This window comes from Paroedura picta, chromosome 3, assembly GCF_049243985.1.
Source record: "Paroedura picta isolate Pp20150507F chromosome 3, Ppicta_v3.0, whole genome shotgun sequence".
NCBI lineage: Eukaryota > Metazoa > Chordata > Lepidosauria > Squamata > Gekkonidae > Paroedura > Paroedura picta.
Window position 1 is genome coordinate 137,310,811 of NC_135371.1, and position 17,464 is coordinate 137,328,274.

At 42.7% G+C, this 17,464-nt stretch overlaps 1 protein-coding gene across 7 annotated transcripts in view; it reads left to right on the forward strand.

The window, feature by feature from the left end:
- The window catches only part of RNF213 (ring finger protein 213), a 135,791-nt gene that overhangs the window by 26,036 nt on the left and 92,291 nt on the right, over nucleotides 1-17,464 (forward strand). For 6 of the 7 annotated variants that reach the window (XM_077328190.1, XM_077328195.1, XM_077328194.1 and 3 more), the window contains 6 exons: nucleotides 4,808-5,001; nucleotides 5,533-5,825; nucleotides 9,615-9,874; nucleotides 11,724-11,930; nucleotides 15,646-15,841; nucleotides 16,578-16,633. In XM_077328190.1, the coding sequence (XP_077184305.1) occupies nucleotides 4,808-5,001; nucleotides 5,533-5,825; nucleotides 9,615-9,874; nucleotides 11,724-11,930; nucleotides 15,646-15,841; nucleotides 16,578-16,633 (1,206 nt within the window). The remainder of the gene's footprint in view (nucleotides 1-4,807; nucleotides 5,002-5,532; nucleotides 5,826-9,614; nucleotides 9,875-11,723; nucleotides 11,931-15,645; nucleotides 15,842-16,577; nucleotides 16,634-17,464) is intronic. The other variant, XM_077328193.1, reaches the window with a different exon arrangement.

The window sequence follows — 17,464 nt, forward strand, 5'->3', positions numbered from 1 at the left end:
ATTACGTGTTCCTAGGGAAAGGTGGTTGTGTGAACAGCTGCAGACAGTTGCTAGCATACCTAGAAGAAGAAGGGAGAGTTGGTTCTTATAAGCTGCTTTTGTCTACCTGAAGGAAGCTCAAAGCGGCTTACAGTCGCCTTCCCTTTCCTCTCCCCACAACAGACACCCTGTGGGGTGGGTGAGGCTGAGAGAGCTCTGATATCACTGCTCGGTCAGAACAGTTTTATCAGTGCCATGGCGAGCCCAAGGTCACCCAGCTGGCTGCATGTGGGGGAGTGCAGAATCGAACCCGGCATGCCAGATTAGAAGTCCACATTCCTAACCACTACACCAAACTGGATCTCCTAGAGCAGTGGTCCCCAACCTTTTTATCACCGGAGACCACTCAACGCCGGGGACCACTCAACGCCTTTTACTGAGGCCCGGTGGGGGGGGGGTAGTTTACTCCTCTACTCTCAACCACTGCCCTAACGCTCTCTGGTCGCTATGGTAATGTTTAAACATACCTTCAAAATAAGATACAGACACGCCACAACAATGAACATAAGGAACATTTTATTTTCATGGAAATTTTAACTCATGACAATGACAAATCAATGGGAACCCTGAGCTTGTTTCTCTGCAACAAGATAGTCCCATCTGGGAGTGATGGGAGACAATGACACCCAAAGTGTGTTGTAAAGGGCCGGGGGGGATGAAGTAAAGGGCCGGGGGGGGGGAGAAGGTGTCCTTCGGGGCCCACCTCCAATTAGTCGAAGGACCACATGTGGTCCACAGCCCACAGGTTGGGGATCGCTATCCTAGAGGAAGAATTGGTTCTTGACCCATTCCAGTCTGGCTTCTGTCCTGGCCATAGAGTGGAGATGGCTCTCGTTGCCCTGACAGATCATCTCTGCAGACAGCTGGTCCCAGGTGTGTCAGCACTGCTTGTATTATAAGATTTTACAGCAGTGTTTGACATGGTAGATGATGAGCTTTTAGCTCACTGCCTCATCAGTGTGGGGATATGGGAGATAGACCATCAGTGAGTTACCTCTTTTCTCCATGACTGAGGATATAGAGTGGCAATAAGGGAGAATCAATCGCAGGTCTGCCAATTCCGATGTGGAGTTCAGCAGGGAGTAATTCTCTCCCCAACATTATTCAGCATCTTTATGGTGCCCTCTTGCTCAGCTGATCTGGAGCAAAGGGCTTCAGTGTCACCAATATATGGATGATACCCAGCTCTGTCTTCTGATGGATAACCTACTGGATGCCCCTCTGAACTCATTACCCAGGTGTTTGGAAGCCATGGTGGGGTGGCTCAAGGGTAGACATCTGAAGCTGAACCATTTGAAGATGGAGATTCTGTGACTAGGGGGGTCCTGGATGGAGTGTGATTAACAACTGCACATGTGGACAGAAATTTGGGTGTGTTTCTTGATGCCTCTTTGAGAAGGCTCGAGTCATGAAAGTAGCAAAGCCGGCATTTTTCCATCTTCGCCAAGCTGGAGAGCAGGCCAGATGTAGGAACTCCAAGATATTTTTCTGAGGACCCTGATCACTGTGTTCTGGACCAACTGCAGTTTCTGGATCAAGGCTAAGGGTAGGCCTGCATAGAACAAATTGCAGAAGTCCAGTCTAGAGGTGTTGTATGGGTCACTGTGGCTAGGTGTTCTGGGGCCAAGTAGTTTGGCTTGACACAGGTGAAAGAATAGCAGCCCCGCTACTCTTGTGACCTGAGCCTCCATAGACAGGGAGGCATCAAGAATCAAACCCAGGTTCCTGGTGGAGTGAGTCACTGATAGCTGTACGCTGTCCAGGTTGGGGGAACGCACTTCCTTCCTTGGACCCTTCCTGCTTAGCCATAGGATCTCCATCTTTGAAAGGTTGAGCCTTTGAGACTCTGGTTGAGACTCTGCTTGAGGTTGAGACTCTGCTTGAGCCACCTCATCACTGCTTCCAGACATCTGGCTAAGGCTTCTGGGGGATAATCAGGGCAGTCATTCATCAAGAGGAAGAGCTGGGTGTCGTCAGCATGTGGATGAGATCCCAGGCCAAACCTTCACACCAGCTGAGCAAGAGGGAACATAAAGATAAAGATGTGAAAATTGGAGAGAGGACTGTTTCCTGTGTGATTCCACATGTGAGCTGGTAATGGCTTGATTGTCTCTCCTATTGCTACCCTCTGTCTGCGACTCTGGAGAAAGAAGATCTCTAGAGAAAGAAGGGCTGTCCCTCGAATTCCAGCATTGGTGATGTGGTGTGGTGAGCTAGGATCTCACGGTTGACTGTGTGAAATGCTGCTGTGAGGTCTAATAGCTCAAGCTTCTCTGACCTGCCTCAGTCCAGCTGACTGTGGAGGTTTTCCGTTAGGGCAACTAATGCAGTTTCTATCCCATGGCCAGGTGAGAAGCCTGACTGGGATGGATCCAGGACTGCAACTTCTAGGAATGCTGATATTTGTTCCGCAACAGTCCTTTCCACTATTTTCCCCATAAACGCTAGGTGCTAGATAGGTTGGTAGTTGGAAGGCTTTCACTGATCCAGTGATGGTTTTTTCAGCAACAGGAATACCACTGCCTCTTTCAGTCCCTCCGGAAATTCTCCCTTTGAGAGAAAGGTTGATTATCTCTCAGACGGGGGCTACTATCCTTATGTCAGTTGTTTTGAGTAGCCATGATGGACCGGGATCCAATGGGCATGTGGTTGCCCAAGCTGAAGCTAGCATCCTGTCCACTTGAGTCAGTGTGAGTTGTCTGAAGTTACTCAATGTTCCCGCCAGAGTTAGCCAAGGGGCCTATAGTTTGCTTTCTCTGTCCAAAGTTGGAGTAGGTCACAGCAGAGTGTGGAGATTTGGTCTGCAAAGTAGTCTGTGAATGCCTCAAAGATAATTCCTGATTGACTATTATTTTGGTGCTCTTCCTCTAGGGCAGTGGGTGACCAAACTATCCGAAATAATTGTTCTGGGCGTGAGTTTGCAGCTGTAATGGAAGTTGAGTAAAAGTTGCATTTTACTGACTTCACCGCCATCTAATAGGCTTTCATGTACATTCTATAAGATGTTCTCAATGCTTCGTTGTTAGTCTTCCTCCAAACTCGCTCTAGTCATCTCACCTCAAGCTCCTCTGTGTACCAGGGAGCCCACTTAGGACAGGGGTGGAGAGGATGTCAGGCAGCAGTCTCGTCAATGGCAGTCAGCATTCTGTTGTTCCAGTCACTGACTAGTCCATTCAGAGAATTGCTGTGAGGCATTGGGTCCTGCAGAGTAGTCAGGAATCCATGTGGACCCATAAGTCTCCACAGGATGTTGTATGTTGTATTCCACCCTGAGATGACAGGTCCAAGGGGTAGCCTATAAATCTAAAAAAATTTAAAAGCATTTTATTCTGCTTAACTTCAGTCTGTCTATGTGTTTTAATGAGATGTTTTCACTTGTAGAGAAGAGGATGCTTAGGGTAGTATCTTTCCCAGCATCCGTAGAGACAGGTGGTTGGTTGCTCTTTTCCATCTACTACATTCAGTTTTTAGTTCCTGCCTCAATGCATGTGCACGGCTTCCATTTTTTCATTCTCCTTGAGTTCTTGGATTGCTTTTATTTACCTCATTTATCTCTCCTTTGTCTATCTCTGGGGCAAGGATTCCCAATCAGGGGTCCATGGGAGTTCTGAAGGGGGTCTGCGGGAGCTGGGAAGTGGCATGATATGGGTGCGGGGATTCAGGCTGTCTTCTCTGCTCCTACTGAGAAGCCATGGGGAGGGAATAAAACGAGGACTAAGGATGCGAGTAGTGATGTCACTCCTGTGGGGGTGTGGCAGGGGGCATGGCCAGCTGATGTCACTTCCGGGGTTCCTCAAAGTCTGAAAATTTATTTCAGGGGCTCCCCCATGGTCAAAAGGTTGAAAATGGCTGTTGCAAAATCATTCTGCTTTTTCTTATCCTCTTGTTCACTTTGAAAATTAAAGTGAATTTGGCTATACCAGTCACCTAGAGGCTTCATTGTTGAAGGCTATACTTACCCCCCCCCAAGACCACCAGGCTTCTCCAGGTTTTCACAATGAATGCTCCAGGTGCAAACCTGGTCTCTGGCCTGGACCTGGCCAGGAAGGGCCAATGATCTTCAAAGGATACCACTGATTGAAGATGTGATGCCTCTGTAGATCCAACAAAGCAGTCGTTTTACCTATAAAGGCATCATCAGCCATTTCCAGCATAGCCCGGGCCACTTTCCTTTAAGTTAAGAAAATAGTTGGGAGAAGGATTAGTTCACAGAGTAGAGGAAGTAATATGCTTAATTTCAGATGCCAGTCTGGACTCCGCGAAGTTTTTAGTCAGAGCATGTCAGAGTGCAGCACTCCGTGGCTGAAGATTTTAAGCTAGAAAGCTTCTACCAAGGCTGCTTTAGCTAGTTGACTTTCTTAAAGGCAAATTTTTAGGAGAAAACCTTGACAAGAAGGAGGCCACCCCCTTGTCAAGTTAGGGAGAGGACAAGAAATCTACCCACACAGGTAGTTTTCAGTGGAACACTCCCACCTTTCCAGAATCACACAGTGCTCAATCTTCACTCCATAGTAGCATTGGACCAGTGCCTTCTAAGGTCATACTCTTCCAAGGAAAACCAGTTCAAATATGACCCAATCCGAGAGCTCTGTTTTCCTTCAAAGGTTTTGTTAGAACAATAGATGTGTTGCTTGGAATAATTGAATCCTAACATTGGAAATGACCTCCAGGGTCATCTAGTCCAACCTCATGCAGAATGTTCAAATTGATGGCCTTTTCTCTTTTCATAAAGCATATGAACATATGTACAAATTCTGTTTTCAAACAGGGATCTTGGGCAGCATGGTCACTTATTTCATGGCTGGACTAACATTTCTAAAGATAACATGAATAAATACATTCCCTATAAATACTATGTTTCGCGTGGCAAGAAAGGAGAGTATGAATTCATTTATAAAAATTGTCAAAAAGGACATGTGAATCGTTGTATGTACATAAGTTATAATGATCTAATTGATACAGGTAAGAAACTTCCTGATAGGTGAGTGGTCTTAATTGAATGTACAGAATCTATTGACTGAGTGATAAACTGTATTGAATACATAAAATTCAACTTGACAAGAGAAAGGAAGAGACTTGCTGTCAAACTGTAGTATAGATGTCTTGATTTGTTAAGGCCAGAATATTGTTATGTGACTGATATATATGGGAAAGGTCAATCCCAGAAAGAGTTTGCAGACCTGAGGGAAAATTATATATGTCTGTTTGTATGTATCTTGAGACTCATCTTGAAGAAAGTATATTAAGCAGCTATGTTGAAATGGTGACTAGAAGGTGGTGATATGGGCATCATGTGATGATCATGAACTGCTTGACATGTCCTTCTGTCTTGCATGATGGAAACTTTATGAGCTTTGGTGGAAAACAGAACTGGATTCCCCTACTATGTTCAGCAAATGGGAGGTGGCTTTCCTCATATACTTTTAGCTGAGTTGTGTTATTCAGCCTTATGTCTCCTGTGATAAAATCTGAAAAAAATGCTTGTTTTAACAGACTGGCATCAGTATGATGATATAGTATGTGTTAAACCCTCGGAGGGTTTGTGGAGCCGTTTCAAAAACAATATTCCAGGATTTGGAAATCAAGAGAGAGCGATTGTGGAAGGGAAGAAAATTGCAGCAAAAGTAATGTTGGAGAGCCTCTTCAGTATCCTGCAAACCTGGACTCCGATCAATGTCAGGAACTTTCTCCAACAGCTCCGTCAGTTTTATTTGGTGAATAGAAAACAAATGGTACATGAGATGAAACCAAAAGAATGGACAGAATTACAGTTCGGAGAGAAACAGGTAACTGAAACAAAGCTTTCTGAAGAAGCATTTACTTCCTTCTGATGCCTCTCTTTAAAGTCGCTTGGCCCCCCCTCCCCCCTTCATTGAACTTCATGTCAGCTTTCTACCAAATGCCATACTACTCCCCTCTACCTCGTGCAGGTAAAACAGTCCTCTGATGGTTGCCATTTGAGCAAACTCACAGGCTGTTTCCCAGTACAGTTGTTTCTTTCAGGAGCAACTGAAGACAGACAGTAGTTGGCAGAAAACCAGTCAAGGAATGGGTACTGTGAGAAAGAAATGGAGAAAATAATATTTTTTAAAAATAATTTTATTATTTATTATTATATGAAGCATTTACAGAAAAGTAAAGAGGAAAAAAGCGACCAGCTGATATGGTTTGCCATCCTCTTTTAACATACATATTCAGTTCCCATTACATATTAATCCTAATCTAGAAGTTTTTACCATCTTTCTTAGCAAAATGATTGTTAATACATATGAGAGTATGATCGGTTATAAGAATATATTCTATTATTATCTTAAGTGATATAAGGTCGGTCCCCTTCATAAATTGGCCCTGACCTAAGAGTTACTGCTGCTGTCTTGTTAATACATATGAAGTATAGTTTGCCATCCTCTTTTAGCATACATATTGGCATACATATTCAATTCCCATCACATATTGATCCTGAACTAGAAGTTATTACCATCTTTCTTAGCAGAGTGATTGTTGATACATATGAGAGTATAATCTATTATAAGAATATATTCTATTATTGTCTTAGATAATATAAAGTCAGTTCCTTTCATATATTGGTCCTGACCTAAAAGTTACTGCTGCTGTCTTTCCCACAGGAAACCAGGAGAATGCTCCACTATTCATCACATCCTTCAGGTGGTCACAGAAAATGAAATTGTGTTTTTTTCCATTGTAACGCCTGATGATTCCTACATAGAGTATTTCTAGTTGTCCTTCTGTCAGGGCCAAAGAAGTCTCTTGCTTGATTCTTGCTTACAGTCGCCTTTAAGTAGGCTCTGTATACTTTATCAATCCGGATCTCTTCCTCTGGTCACACAGAGATATCTCCTGATAGCTTCCTGCGTGCTGTCGCCTTTGAATAGACTCTTTTTATTTTGTTAATCCAAATGCTCTAAATAGACTTCCAGGTTTTCGATACTTTCCTTCCTTAAATCTGTTTTCCCAAGTTCTTCCAAGGTGCTTTTGATTTTTACGTCCCTAGCTCTCTCCCCCTCCTGTTGATTAACTTCCAGACATTGAATTCTCGTTTGAAGTATTGTTGGCTGAGTTGTGTTTTCATCAGCTGTTTTTTCCAAACCGTCGGTTCTGTCTAAAAGCTCTTTCTTAGTCTTTCGGATTTTCTTTTCCACCTTATTGACTGCTTTCAGTATCTTTGAATTCCCTTCGCATAACAAATGGAAAAGCTGTGCCTTAGTTAATTTTTCCATAGTTCTAGGCAGTCACAAACTATAAACAGAAAGTCTCGTGAGGTCTCGCGGGAGCATGAGCGATCCAAAATTATCAGTTTGTCGATCTCCGTATTAAGTCAGCGTCCCCCACTGAACTCTCTCCAACAAAGCTTTAAAGTCTCTCTTTTCTTTAAGCTCTCTCTTTGTTTGGTTAGTGAGTATAATTAGCTGGGAGCCTCTCACTCGACGAAAGAATTCACTTGTAAATTGGTTGAGGGGGGGGGGGGAGAGCTTGTGGGGAAAGAAAAGGAAAAGCCAGAAAACTCACAGTCTTTACTGTTGTAGACTTCGGCTCCTGTCAGTCTGGTAAAAGATGATCTGGGAAGAATGTAGGGTCAGCTGGTCGTTTCAGGCTTAGAAAGTTATTTACGACAAGGGCGCCATCATGAACTTGAGCACATGCCGCAGCGATCCGGAGAACCCAGTCTCCACGGATCTGTAGGACCCTCAGGATGCCGTTCCCAGTTCCTGGGGCGACCGGCGAGCGAGATTTGCGTATCTGCTCAGGTCTGCCAGGCGCGGTTGCTCCTGACCCTCAGCATGGCTTAAGAGCCGGACAGAAGCCCAGCTGTTACGGCGCCATCTTCAGTCGTCTCCGAGAAAATAATATTTCATTCAAAATGAAGCAAGGAGAATGGATGTGGATTGTGGCTTGTTTTTCCTGGCCCCTTTGCCACTGTGTCATGTTGGAGGGGTATGTGCTTACTTGGCCTCTCCCTGCCAGCAGCATTTTTTAGATTCTACTTCTTGTCCCAATCTGATTAGAGATGCATGCCAGGTAGTTGGGAAGTGGTAGATCACCTTAAGGCCCTGCAAAATGGGAGTCTTGAAACACTGGACTGCTTAACTGCTAAGTGGAAACAGTTGTCATGGAACCCTTGACCTTATTCTCTTTTCAAAACGTCATCATGCATTGCTGTAGTGAAATGATTGCACTATGTGCAACCATAATTTATATGATGATAGATTCAGGTAGGGAGCTGTGTTGGTCTGAAGCAGCATAACAGAACAAAATCAGAGTCCAGTGGCACCTTTTAGACCAACAAAGATTTATTCAAGGCGTGAGCTTTCGAGTGCAAGCACTCTTCCTCAGACTATGAATTGACCCCTCATGACAGTGGGAATATATAAGCGAAAGTTAATTGTGTTAAATTAGTAAACTGTGTCAAAACATCCAAATACAACCATATGATAATTGTTTGCTAAAACAGTCAGTCCCCTAAGATTCAGTTGTAGTTCACAAAAAGTTTGGAGAAATAAAACTGTCTATGTTAGTGACAAAGGGCTTAAACTTTATCGTTTACCAGATGGGGCAAGTAACAAATGGTAAAGTGTAAGCCCTTTGTCACTAACATAGACAGTTTTATTTCTCCTGTGTTTTTTATGAACTACAACTGAATCTGAGGGGTCTGATAGGCTGTTTTAGCAAATAATTATCATATGGCTGTATTTGGATGTTGTGACACAGTTTAATAATTTAACAGGATTATTTTTTATTATATATTCCCAGTTCATTGTCTGAGGAAGAATGCTTGCACTTGTGAAAGCTCACAGCTTGTATAAATCACAGCTTGTATAAACCACTGGACTTAAAGGTGGCACTGGACTCTGATAATATTTTATGAGTTTATTTTAAATGTATACTAAATATCCGAAGTATTTGAATGCAGCCCAATATGTATAAGCTTCCTGTTTGCAATTGAGCTACTGTTATCTCTCTAGAGCAGGGGTAGTCAACCTGTGGTCCTCCAGATGTTCATGGTCTACAATTCCCATGAGCCCCTGTGCTGGCAGGGGCTTGTGGGAATTGTAGTCCATGAACATCTGGAGGACCACGGGTTGACTATCCCTGCTCTAGAGCAGGGGTCCTCAACCCCCAGTCTGCGGCCTAGTACCGGGTCACGAAGGCCACAGTACCGGGCTGCCGGCGGCCGCACCTGCCTCCCCCCCTCACAGTGAGAAGCTTGCTCGCGGCCCAGATAGCTGCTCACTGAGGGGGGGGGAGAGGTAGGCGCAGCTGCTGGCACGCCAGCGACACAAATGCGAATGCGCGGAGCTGCTGTGCATGCGCGTTGCTCCCCCTGCTGGCAAAAACACGCATGCGCGGCCCCTGGGCCACCGGCTCTCCCCACCCCCGGAAGCAGTCCTCGCCCAGAAGAAGGTTGGGGACCGGTACTCTAGAGGATAGTCAGGAATAAGTCCTGCTTAGAAGTGATCATCTTGCTAAGACCTTATGATCAAAAAGCAAAATTACTACTAGAGAAAGGAGGTGCTTTTTGGAATAGACTTTTCTTATCATTTTCTTTTTTTATTTAGGTGAAAGAGTTGATATTGGATTACGTAAGAGAAACAGCTTGTCAGGTTCTTTGCCAGAAGTGTACGAATACCTCACCTCACAGCACAGTAGTGCAGAACAAACTTGGCCTGGCATTAATCATCCTTCACTTAGAAGACTATGGGCTTCCAACCATAAGAAATGACCTGACACAACTATGCAGGCTTCTTTGTCTGGAGAAGCCTCGAGAAGATGTAGTAAATGAAGTCAATTCTGTCAAAGATGTGTTTTCAGAATCGCGGTAGGTGCTATATAACTTGGGGTTTGAAAGTTCAGGACTTCGGGATTGAATTGTATATAAAATGATTCTAATTACAGTGTGTTAGGATTATTTGGTTGTGATATTTTAGTCTTATGAGGGACAAAAATCCTTGTAACTGTATCTCAGAAGAGGTGCGTTTTCAAATTTCTGCTTAAGTTGAGAAAAGATGGTAGCCTTTTGAGATATGACTCACTCTACGCAGGGCCACCCTTGTCCCTGATCCAGATAATACAGCTGGTACAAAATGCAGTGGCATGGGTCCTCACAGGAACCCAATGGAGCATTCATATTTGACCTGCATTCCAACAGCTGCATTGGTTGCTGGTGGAGTTTCAGATCAGGTTCAAGGTTGCAGTATGGACCTGCATTCCTGAAATACGGCTCCTCCTAATGACCCCCAGAGAGCACTGTACAGTGCAAACACCAATTTGCTGGTCATTTCTAGCCCAAGGCTGTGCACCTGGCTCTAATATGGTGGAATGAGTTGCCTCTGGACTTTGATGGAGCTGTCAGAGTTCTTCAGAGCCTGTCAAATGGCATTCCTCCTCCAGGCCCACAGTTGAGACCAGGGGAGTACAAAGTTTTATGGGCCTCCCTCCATCTCCTCCTTTTTACCCACCCTGTTTGACATCACTTCCAGGCTGGGATAACTGGTGGAGGGCATGCGGGGAGAAATGCAGTTTTAAATTGAATTTTAATGTACCATATATACTTGCATATAAGCCAAGTTTTTCAGCACAACTTTTAGCACTAAAACCCCTCCTCGGCTTATATGCGGGTACAGTATTTGCTGGCGTATAAGACTACTTTCCCCCCCTGAAAAACATGCCTCCAAGTGGGGGGTCGTCCTATACGCCGGGTGCACTTCAGTTGGGATAGACATAGCTGCCCATAGTGGCCCATAGTACTGTAATGTAATGTAACAAACTCTATTTTGAGTGGAAATGTTGGGGTCAGTCAGACTCGGTCAGTCTTATACGCCCAGTCGTCTTATATACCAGCAAATACGGTAATTGGAATAACAGCCTGCTCCCAGCCAGCCAATCGTAGCATTGCCTTTTGCAAGCTGAGCTGGTTGCTCCCCAGTCAACCATTGTCTTCTGCAATGATCTTGACAGCTGAGCTTACTCTGGCAGCTTGTAGGACATCAATGGTTTGACTGAGGGATTCTGATATTTGCCCCCCTCCTTTTCCTAATCACTTCTTCCAAACTATTCTTTTGGTTTCTGTGAGTGGGGTGGGTTTTGGAGGTGCTTTGGGATTTACTGTTTCTTTCCCCCAGTGTTTCTTCTTTTATTTCAGGAGCAGCATTGTTTGCCTTTTCTTCTTGGGGTTGTGTTTCTTTTAAAAGTTGATTTTTATAGTTCTTTCAGCTTTACAGTTCTTTATTTCAGCGTTTTGTTTGGGGGTTCACTGTAGCTCCCAGTTTGATAGCTGTTGTACTTGTAGTAGGTTGCCAACTTTGGGTACTGTTGTTCTGCTTTGGTTTGCTGGCCATATGGGGAGGGGTGGTATAGATATTAAACATTATTATTATTGTATTATAAAAACAAACCGGAATAGCTCTTGTAGTTGCATTTTAAAGACTCTCTACAATGACTTATATTTCTATGCCTCAGTTACAATGGTGATTAAGACAAATACACAGTTAGCCAAAATAATTCTGTAGATTCGCCTATTTGGGGAAAGTTCATCAAAGTAGATTGGCCATGAATATGGAAGTATTACTATTAAAGTTCAGTTCAGTGAACCACATTTTTCTTTTAGTTCAAGAATCATATACTGTATTTTAGCCTTTTCAGTTCTTACTTTCTTCTGCTTCTTTCAGTATTGAGCACCGTTTGATTGCCTTGTATAACAACTGCATTGAAGACCGAATCCATGAATGGCTATGGACAATTCCAGTTCATCATCTCTTCAGTGTTTCTGCTGATTTTGCTTATGACCATATGAATGCTGTCCTTGAATCTGAAGAGCGATGGGCAGGGTTGGAAGGCATCATGTTCATTGAATATAGGGATAAACACTCCAATGAGTAAGCATCAATGGATAGTCTGATCATATTCTTCTTTCTTTCTGATGGATTTCTTGTTCAGTGACAATCTTATGATGTGTGATAAATATGAAGCAACTTCATGGTAATAATGATTTAATACCAAGGAGATGTCCATTTAAAACATCCTTAGCTTTTTCTGATGGTATTTATCTTCTTTAACCATGTTCTGTTAAATTGGAATCATTTTTAAACTATACATATCCTTTATTGCATGTCATATTTCTGTTCTGTCTCTTTCAGTGTCTTTTGAGCTTTCTACTATTTCTGTTCTCTGCAGGGGGGAAAGCTTTGTGAAAGATGAGAAAAGGTTGACTATCAACTTATTGGACCTATTTGGGTTTGAGAGGGGGAGACTGCACAGTGAATATAGACAACGTGACCTATTGCGATATTTATAGTCATTGATCTCTAAATCCCTTTATCCTGAGCACCAACATGGTGTAGTGGTTAAGAGTAGTGGCTTAGAGCAGGGGTAGTCAACCTGTGGTCCTCCAGATGTCCATGGACTACAATTCCCATGAATCCCTGCCAGCATTTGCTGGTAGGGATTCATGGGAATTGTAGTCCATGGACATCTGGAGGACCACAGGTTGACTACCCCTGGCTTAGAGTATTGGGTTTCATTCAGATAGCTGGGTGACCTTGGGCTAGAAGAAGACAAAGAGTTGGTTCTTATATGCCGTTTTTCTCTGCCCAAAGGAGGCTCAAAGCAGCTTACACCCTTTCCTCTCCCCACAACAGACACCCTGTGAGGTGGGGGAGGCGGAGAGAGCCCTGATATCACTACTTGGTCAGGACAGCTTTATCAGTGCTGTGGCGAGCCCAAGGTCACCCAACTGGCTGCATGTGAAGGAGTGCAGAATCGAACCCGGCTCGCCAGATTAGAAGTCCGTACTCCTAACCACTACATCAAACTGGCTAGTCACTAAACTCTCAGCCCCACCTTCCTTACAAGGGGGAGGAAAGGAAGGCAATTGTAAGCCGCTTTGAGACTCCTTCAGGTCGAAAAAGGCAGGGTATATAAAACTCCTCTTCTTCTTTTACTCCTGGCGTGTGTGTATTGCACAGAAACACAAGCATCAGTTTTTTGGCTGTGTTCAGGCATAATAGCAGAGCATGGTTTGTATATGAACCTTGGGCTTGCTTACTTCTTGTTCATCTTCCATCTTGTAGTGCAGCCCTACATTGTGACAGCGGCTGTTCAGGCTTGCCACAGGAATCTTTTACTAGCTAAAAAACTCCAAAGAAGGCACCCTCCCTCCCTACCGTGCATGTGTCAGTTTTCCCACTGGTCGGGTAACATGTTCCTAGGGTGGGGTGCCCCTACCTTCAGTTCCTTTTTTGCCCCTGTGAACATGTTTGCTAGTAGCTCCAGTACTTTCTGATCGGTGTAACCTGGCCTACCAGGCTTTGCTCTTTGTTCTTTTGTTGTATTTTTCAGCTTAGTGTTCGTTGTTTTTTGGGATTCAGAGAAAAATCTCCTTTATCTATTTTTTGATGTCTTCCAAGGCCATGTTTCAAAAATGAGTGCATTGTGGTATGAAGTTGCACATTCTGATAAACGTGTCTCCTGTGCTTGGGAGACACATAATGTGGGCATGTGCCTTGTTTGCCAAATGTTTTCCCCTAAAGTGAGATCCGATCTAGCATTTCGTCTAAAGGCAGATCTATGGCCATTTACATCTGGAATCTAGTTGGTGGAAGACATATCCAAGGCCTTTCAAGATAAGAGCTGCTAACAAGCATGAGAGAATGTGGGAAGTTCCCTTGGGAACGGCCAATCACCTTTTCCCCACATGATTCAGAGCAAGTTAGGCATTAGTAGAAAATAGGTACAAAATGTCTTTCAGATGGTATGCAACCCCAAACGACATTGAGAAAGTAGACCAAACTACAAAGAAAAATGTTTAAAATGTCAGATAATGTTTTGAGTCTGTAATTGTACCTGAGCAATCTTCTATAGGTGGTGCATAAGAAAGAGCATTAAGAATTTACCAGATGTATTCTCTTTCCCAAGGTTTAAAGCCCCTGAGTTCAGGGTTGACTGAATTTAACTCCATCCATCAACTTACTGGGGCTCTTGTTTGGCCAAATTGGCCTATTGAGTCAATCTGCATATTTTAAATGGCTCAGTATCCGGGGAATACACCTTCATGTCCAGTAATAGATCCAATGTTGTGGATTACATGTTGTTTTCTTCCTCACTGCTACAGGACACTACCAATTTTCAGGTCCTACCCTATATGGAGGGAGATCACATCCCCTTTTTCTTCAGTTGACCCCCCTTTTATAGTCTGCACATTTTTCTTGAAATTACTTCAACTGAGTCTTCAGAACAAGTCATGTGCCATGCTAGGTTGTCGCTTCAGATGTATAGCAAATTAAAAACCTTTCTAGCTTCTCTAGATCTACAAGCATACTGTCAGACTTTTGGCAGTACGGAAGCTTTAGAGGACCCACTATCTGTTTACCAGAACTTCATGCATGAACTTAAGTTGAAGTTGATACTAAAAAGGGGGAGGGGAAACCTTGCAGGCCCTCTAAACCTTGGTTTGACAATTCCTGTATAATTACTAAAAATGTGTTGATTTCTACATACTATATCTATATTAGAACAGGAGACTCTGATAAACACTTAGAAAAAAGCATTCTAACTTCTAATAATGCAAAAGTAAAAAGAATATACCAAAGAGCAATGGAGACTTCCCCCCCAGGGCATAAAAGCTTTGAGTTCTTAACATCCAGTCAAAGTTCTTTGAATTCATCTAAATTGGATTCACTTAAAATTAGGCTTGAATATCAGACAACACATCAAGTAGCCTGATTTTGTGCCAATGTCTGCATGTTTTGGAAATTATACACGGTTGCTTTGGCCAGATAAATTTATATGTAGAGAGAGATACACACACACATTCTTCAGTAGTCCTTTGAGAGGTGGTACTGATCAGGGAAAATAAGCTCCTCCTCCTTGTAGGAAGGGTTGCAAAGTCTTGTGACTCTATTAAGTTGAGGTGCCTCTCCCAGCAGCAGTAGTCTTTGGCCCTGCAGTTTGAGAGCAGGATGCAATCTCAGTATATTGAAAAGTGCCCTGATTCATTACAAAAAAAAACAACCCAGAAATTAGGGTGGATTACAGCTACTGATGCTCAGTCCAGAAGGTGTGGAAACAGCTGGTCTCCCTGGCCACTGGGGATCTCCAACCCCCCCACCTCACACTCCGGCATGGAGAGTGGGTGGCCTGTTGCATCAGGGCACCTGTGACTTCGAAGTAACTTGGAGCCTTCTGCCTGTGAATTCCCCCAGAATAGCAATGTTCTTAACCATCAAAGTTATGCCCTCATGTTCAAGATCAGAAGAATCTTCAAAGTAAGTGACCAGTGTTCTGTTGAAAAAATTTCATCTATTTGTTAGAAACAATGTACCATCTGTGATGCTATTCTCTCCCCCCCCCCCCCATTGTCTGTAAACGCTGACTAAATTTTTTGTTCATACAGGACTTTTGGATACCTAGATCTTTGGGTTTCCTTGATTGTTCCTAGTGACTACCTAACATTGGATGGAGAAAGCAAATGAGCTTTTATTTTTCCTAGTAAAGTAAAAACTTAGCATATAGCCAAAGTTTAAAAGTGGATCTCTACTAAGTTTTCTGCATCTTTGATAATCTCCTCTATTAAAAAAGTTAATTTGTTTTTAGCAGGAACATCCTACGTCTAATGAAAGAGAAGAAGCATTTGGTGAAAGGCGACACAGCACTGTTCAGGTCATGGTTCTCCTTGCTGCCTCTGAAGGACTTGGTAGAATTTATTGCTGACTTTTCCACAGATCTCTTGGACTGTCTTCTAGGAATTTTTCATAGACTGAAGAATGTGGAAATAAGATCCAACTGCGAGGTTTGTTTTATTTCCACTTCTGTTTACCTATTTGAAAATTGTCTTCAATATACAGATTAGAATATGCCAGTTAGGTATGGTTATGTAGACTGCTTATAGGCAAGAGGGACTGGGTAAAATGTGTATAAACATTTATATAATTAGATATTCATACAACTTCCCATTGGGGGCCCATACTGGCATACAACAGTACTCTTCCCCATCACCATTTTTCATCACAGTAGCATCCCTGTGCTATAGGTTAGAGACATACAATGATTTGTTAGGGAAGACATTATATTTTTATTTGTAAATTTTTCTACTCAATTTTCTATGCTGCAACTATCCCAAGATTCCCAATTTATAAATACATTTTCATGAACTTCAAACTTTATTAAATGAAGAAAAATAAGCCAGGCACAACATAGCTAAAATTAAGTGCCTTTGAAATCTTGACTTCAATGGGACAGCTTAACACAAACTAAGCACAAACTCTGAAGCCTTTGCCATTGCTTAGTGATAAACTGTTTAATTCCTGTATCAAGCTTGTAAAGTTCATGTGAATTAAGGTGAATTATACATTGTTCAGAAATCTATACACTAATTACAAATAGTGGTAAGAATTCTACTCCTATTCTATGGATCCAGTGAGAAAAAACCCCCATAAATTTAAAAAAGTAACCTGAAATGCATAGATTTTTGAGAAGAAGAGATTAGAGATGCTGGTTCTCTGATAACTTTTGTGATGGTTTTTCAGGTGATACAAAAAATTCTATGGAAGGTGTTGAGCATTCAGTGGAACACTCAGAATAGGTAAGTATAAAATAAAAGTAAATATATTTTTCAAACCGAATAATTAAAAAATGGGAATATATGTGTTGAAATGTGAAATGTGTTGACTCTAAGTTACATATTTTCGTGTGTGTGGCGATTAATTAAGAAGTATTCCAATTCTCTTAACCTGGCCAAATCTGAATATTCTTAAATCTGGAGACTGGAGTTGTTGAACACACAAGCCAGATCTTTAAAGAAATGTAAAAACTATCCTAGATTTGCAGAAAAGTCTGAAATCTTAAAACCAAAACTGAGAGTTAAGCCCCCAAATGAAGAGAGGAAAGCCTATAGCTTTAAGAAACAGATGCCCTCATTGACTGTTGCTCGATTAACCACTATTAGATTTGTTTTCTTAGGACTGCTTTGGCCTTTGAGTGAGGGCTCATTGGTGCCAAGGCCCAGCAACAATAATAAGGCAGCTTGCTGCCATCTGACTTGCATGACTCACCTAAGCCAGGTGACTGTTCAATAGCAGCCACCCTATGAAAGCCATAGTATTGTAGAGGTTGGAGCTTCAGACTAGGGTCTGGGAGACCTAGGCCCAAAATAAGAGTTTGGCATGCAAGCTCACTCTTTTAATTTATTTTCAATTTTACATGCCTTTCTTCCCCAAGGGCTCAGGGCAGCTTACAACATAAGATAAAAATGATTAAAACATATTAAGCTTTTAAAAATAATCAGAAAACTCACTGCCTTCCCTCTGGTAAGAGGGAGGGGAGTGTAAAGTCGTATTCATTTCAGAATGGCGTATAGATGATTATCCTTTGTGTAGGTAAGCCAGTTTATTCATGGTACTAGCTTCAAAGCCCA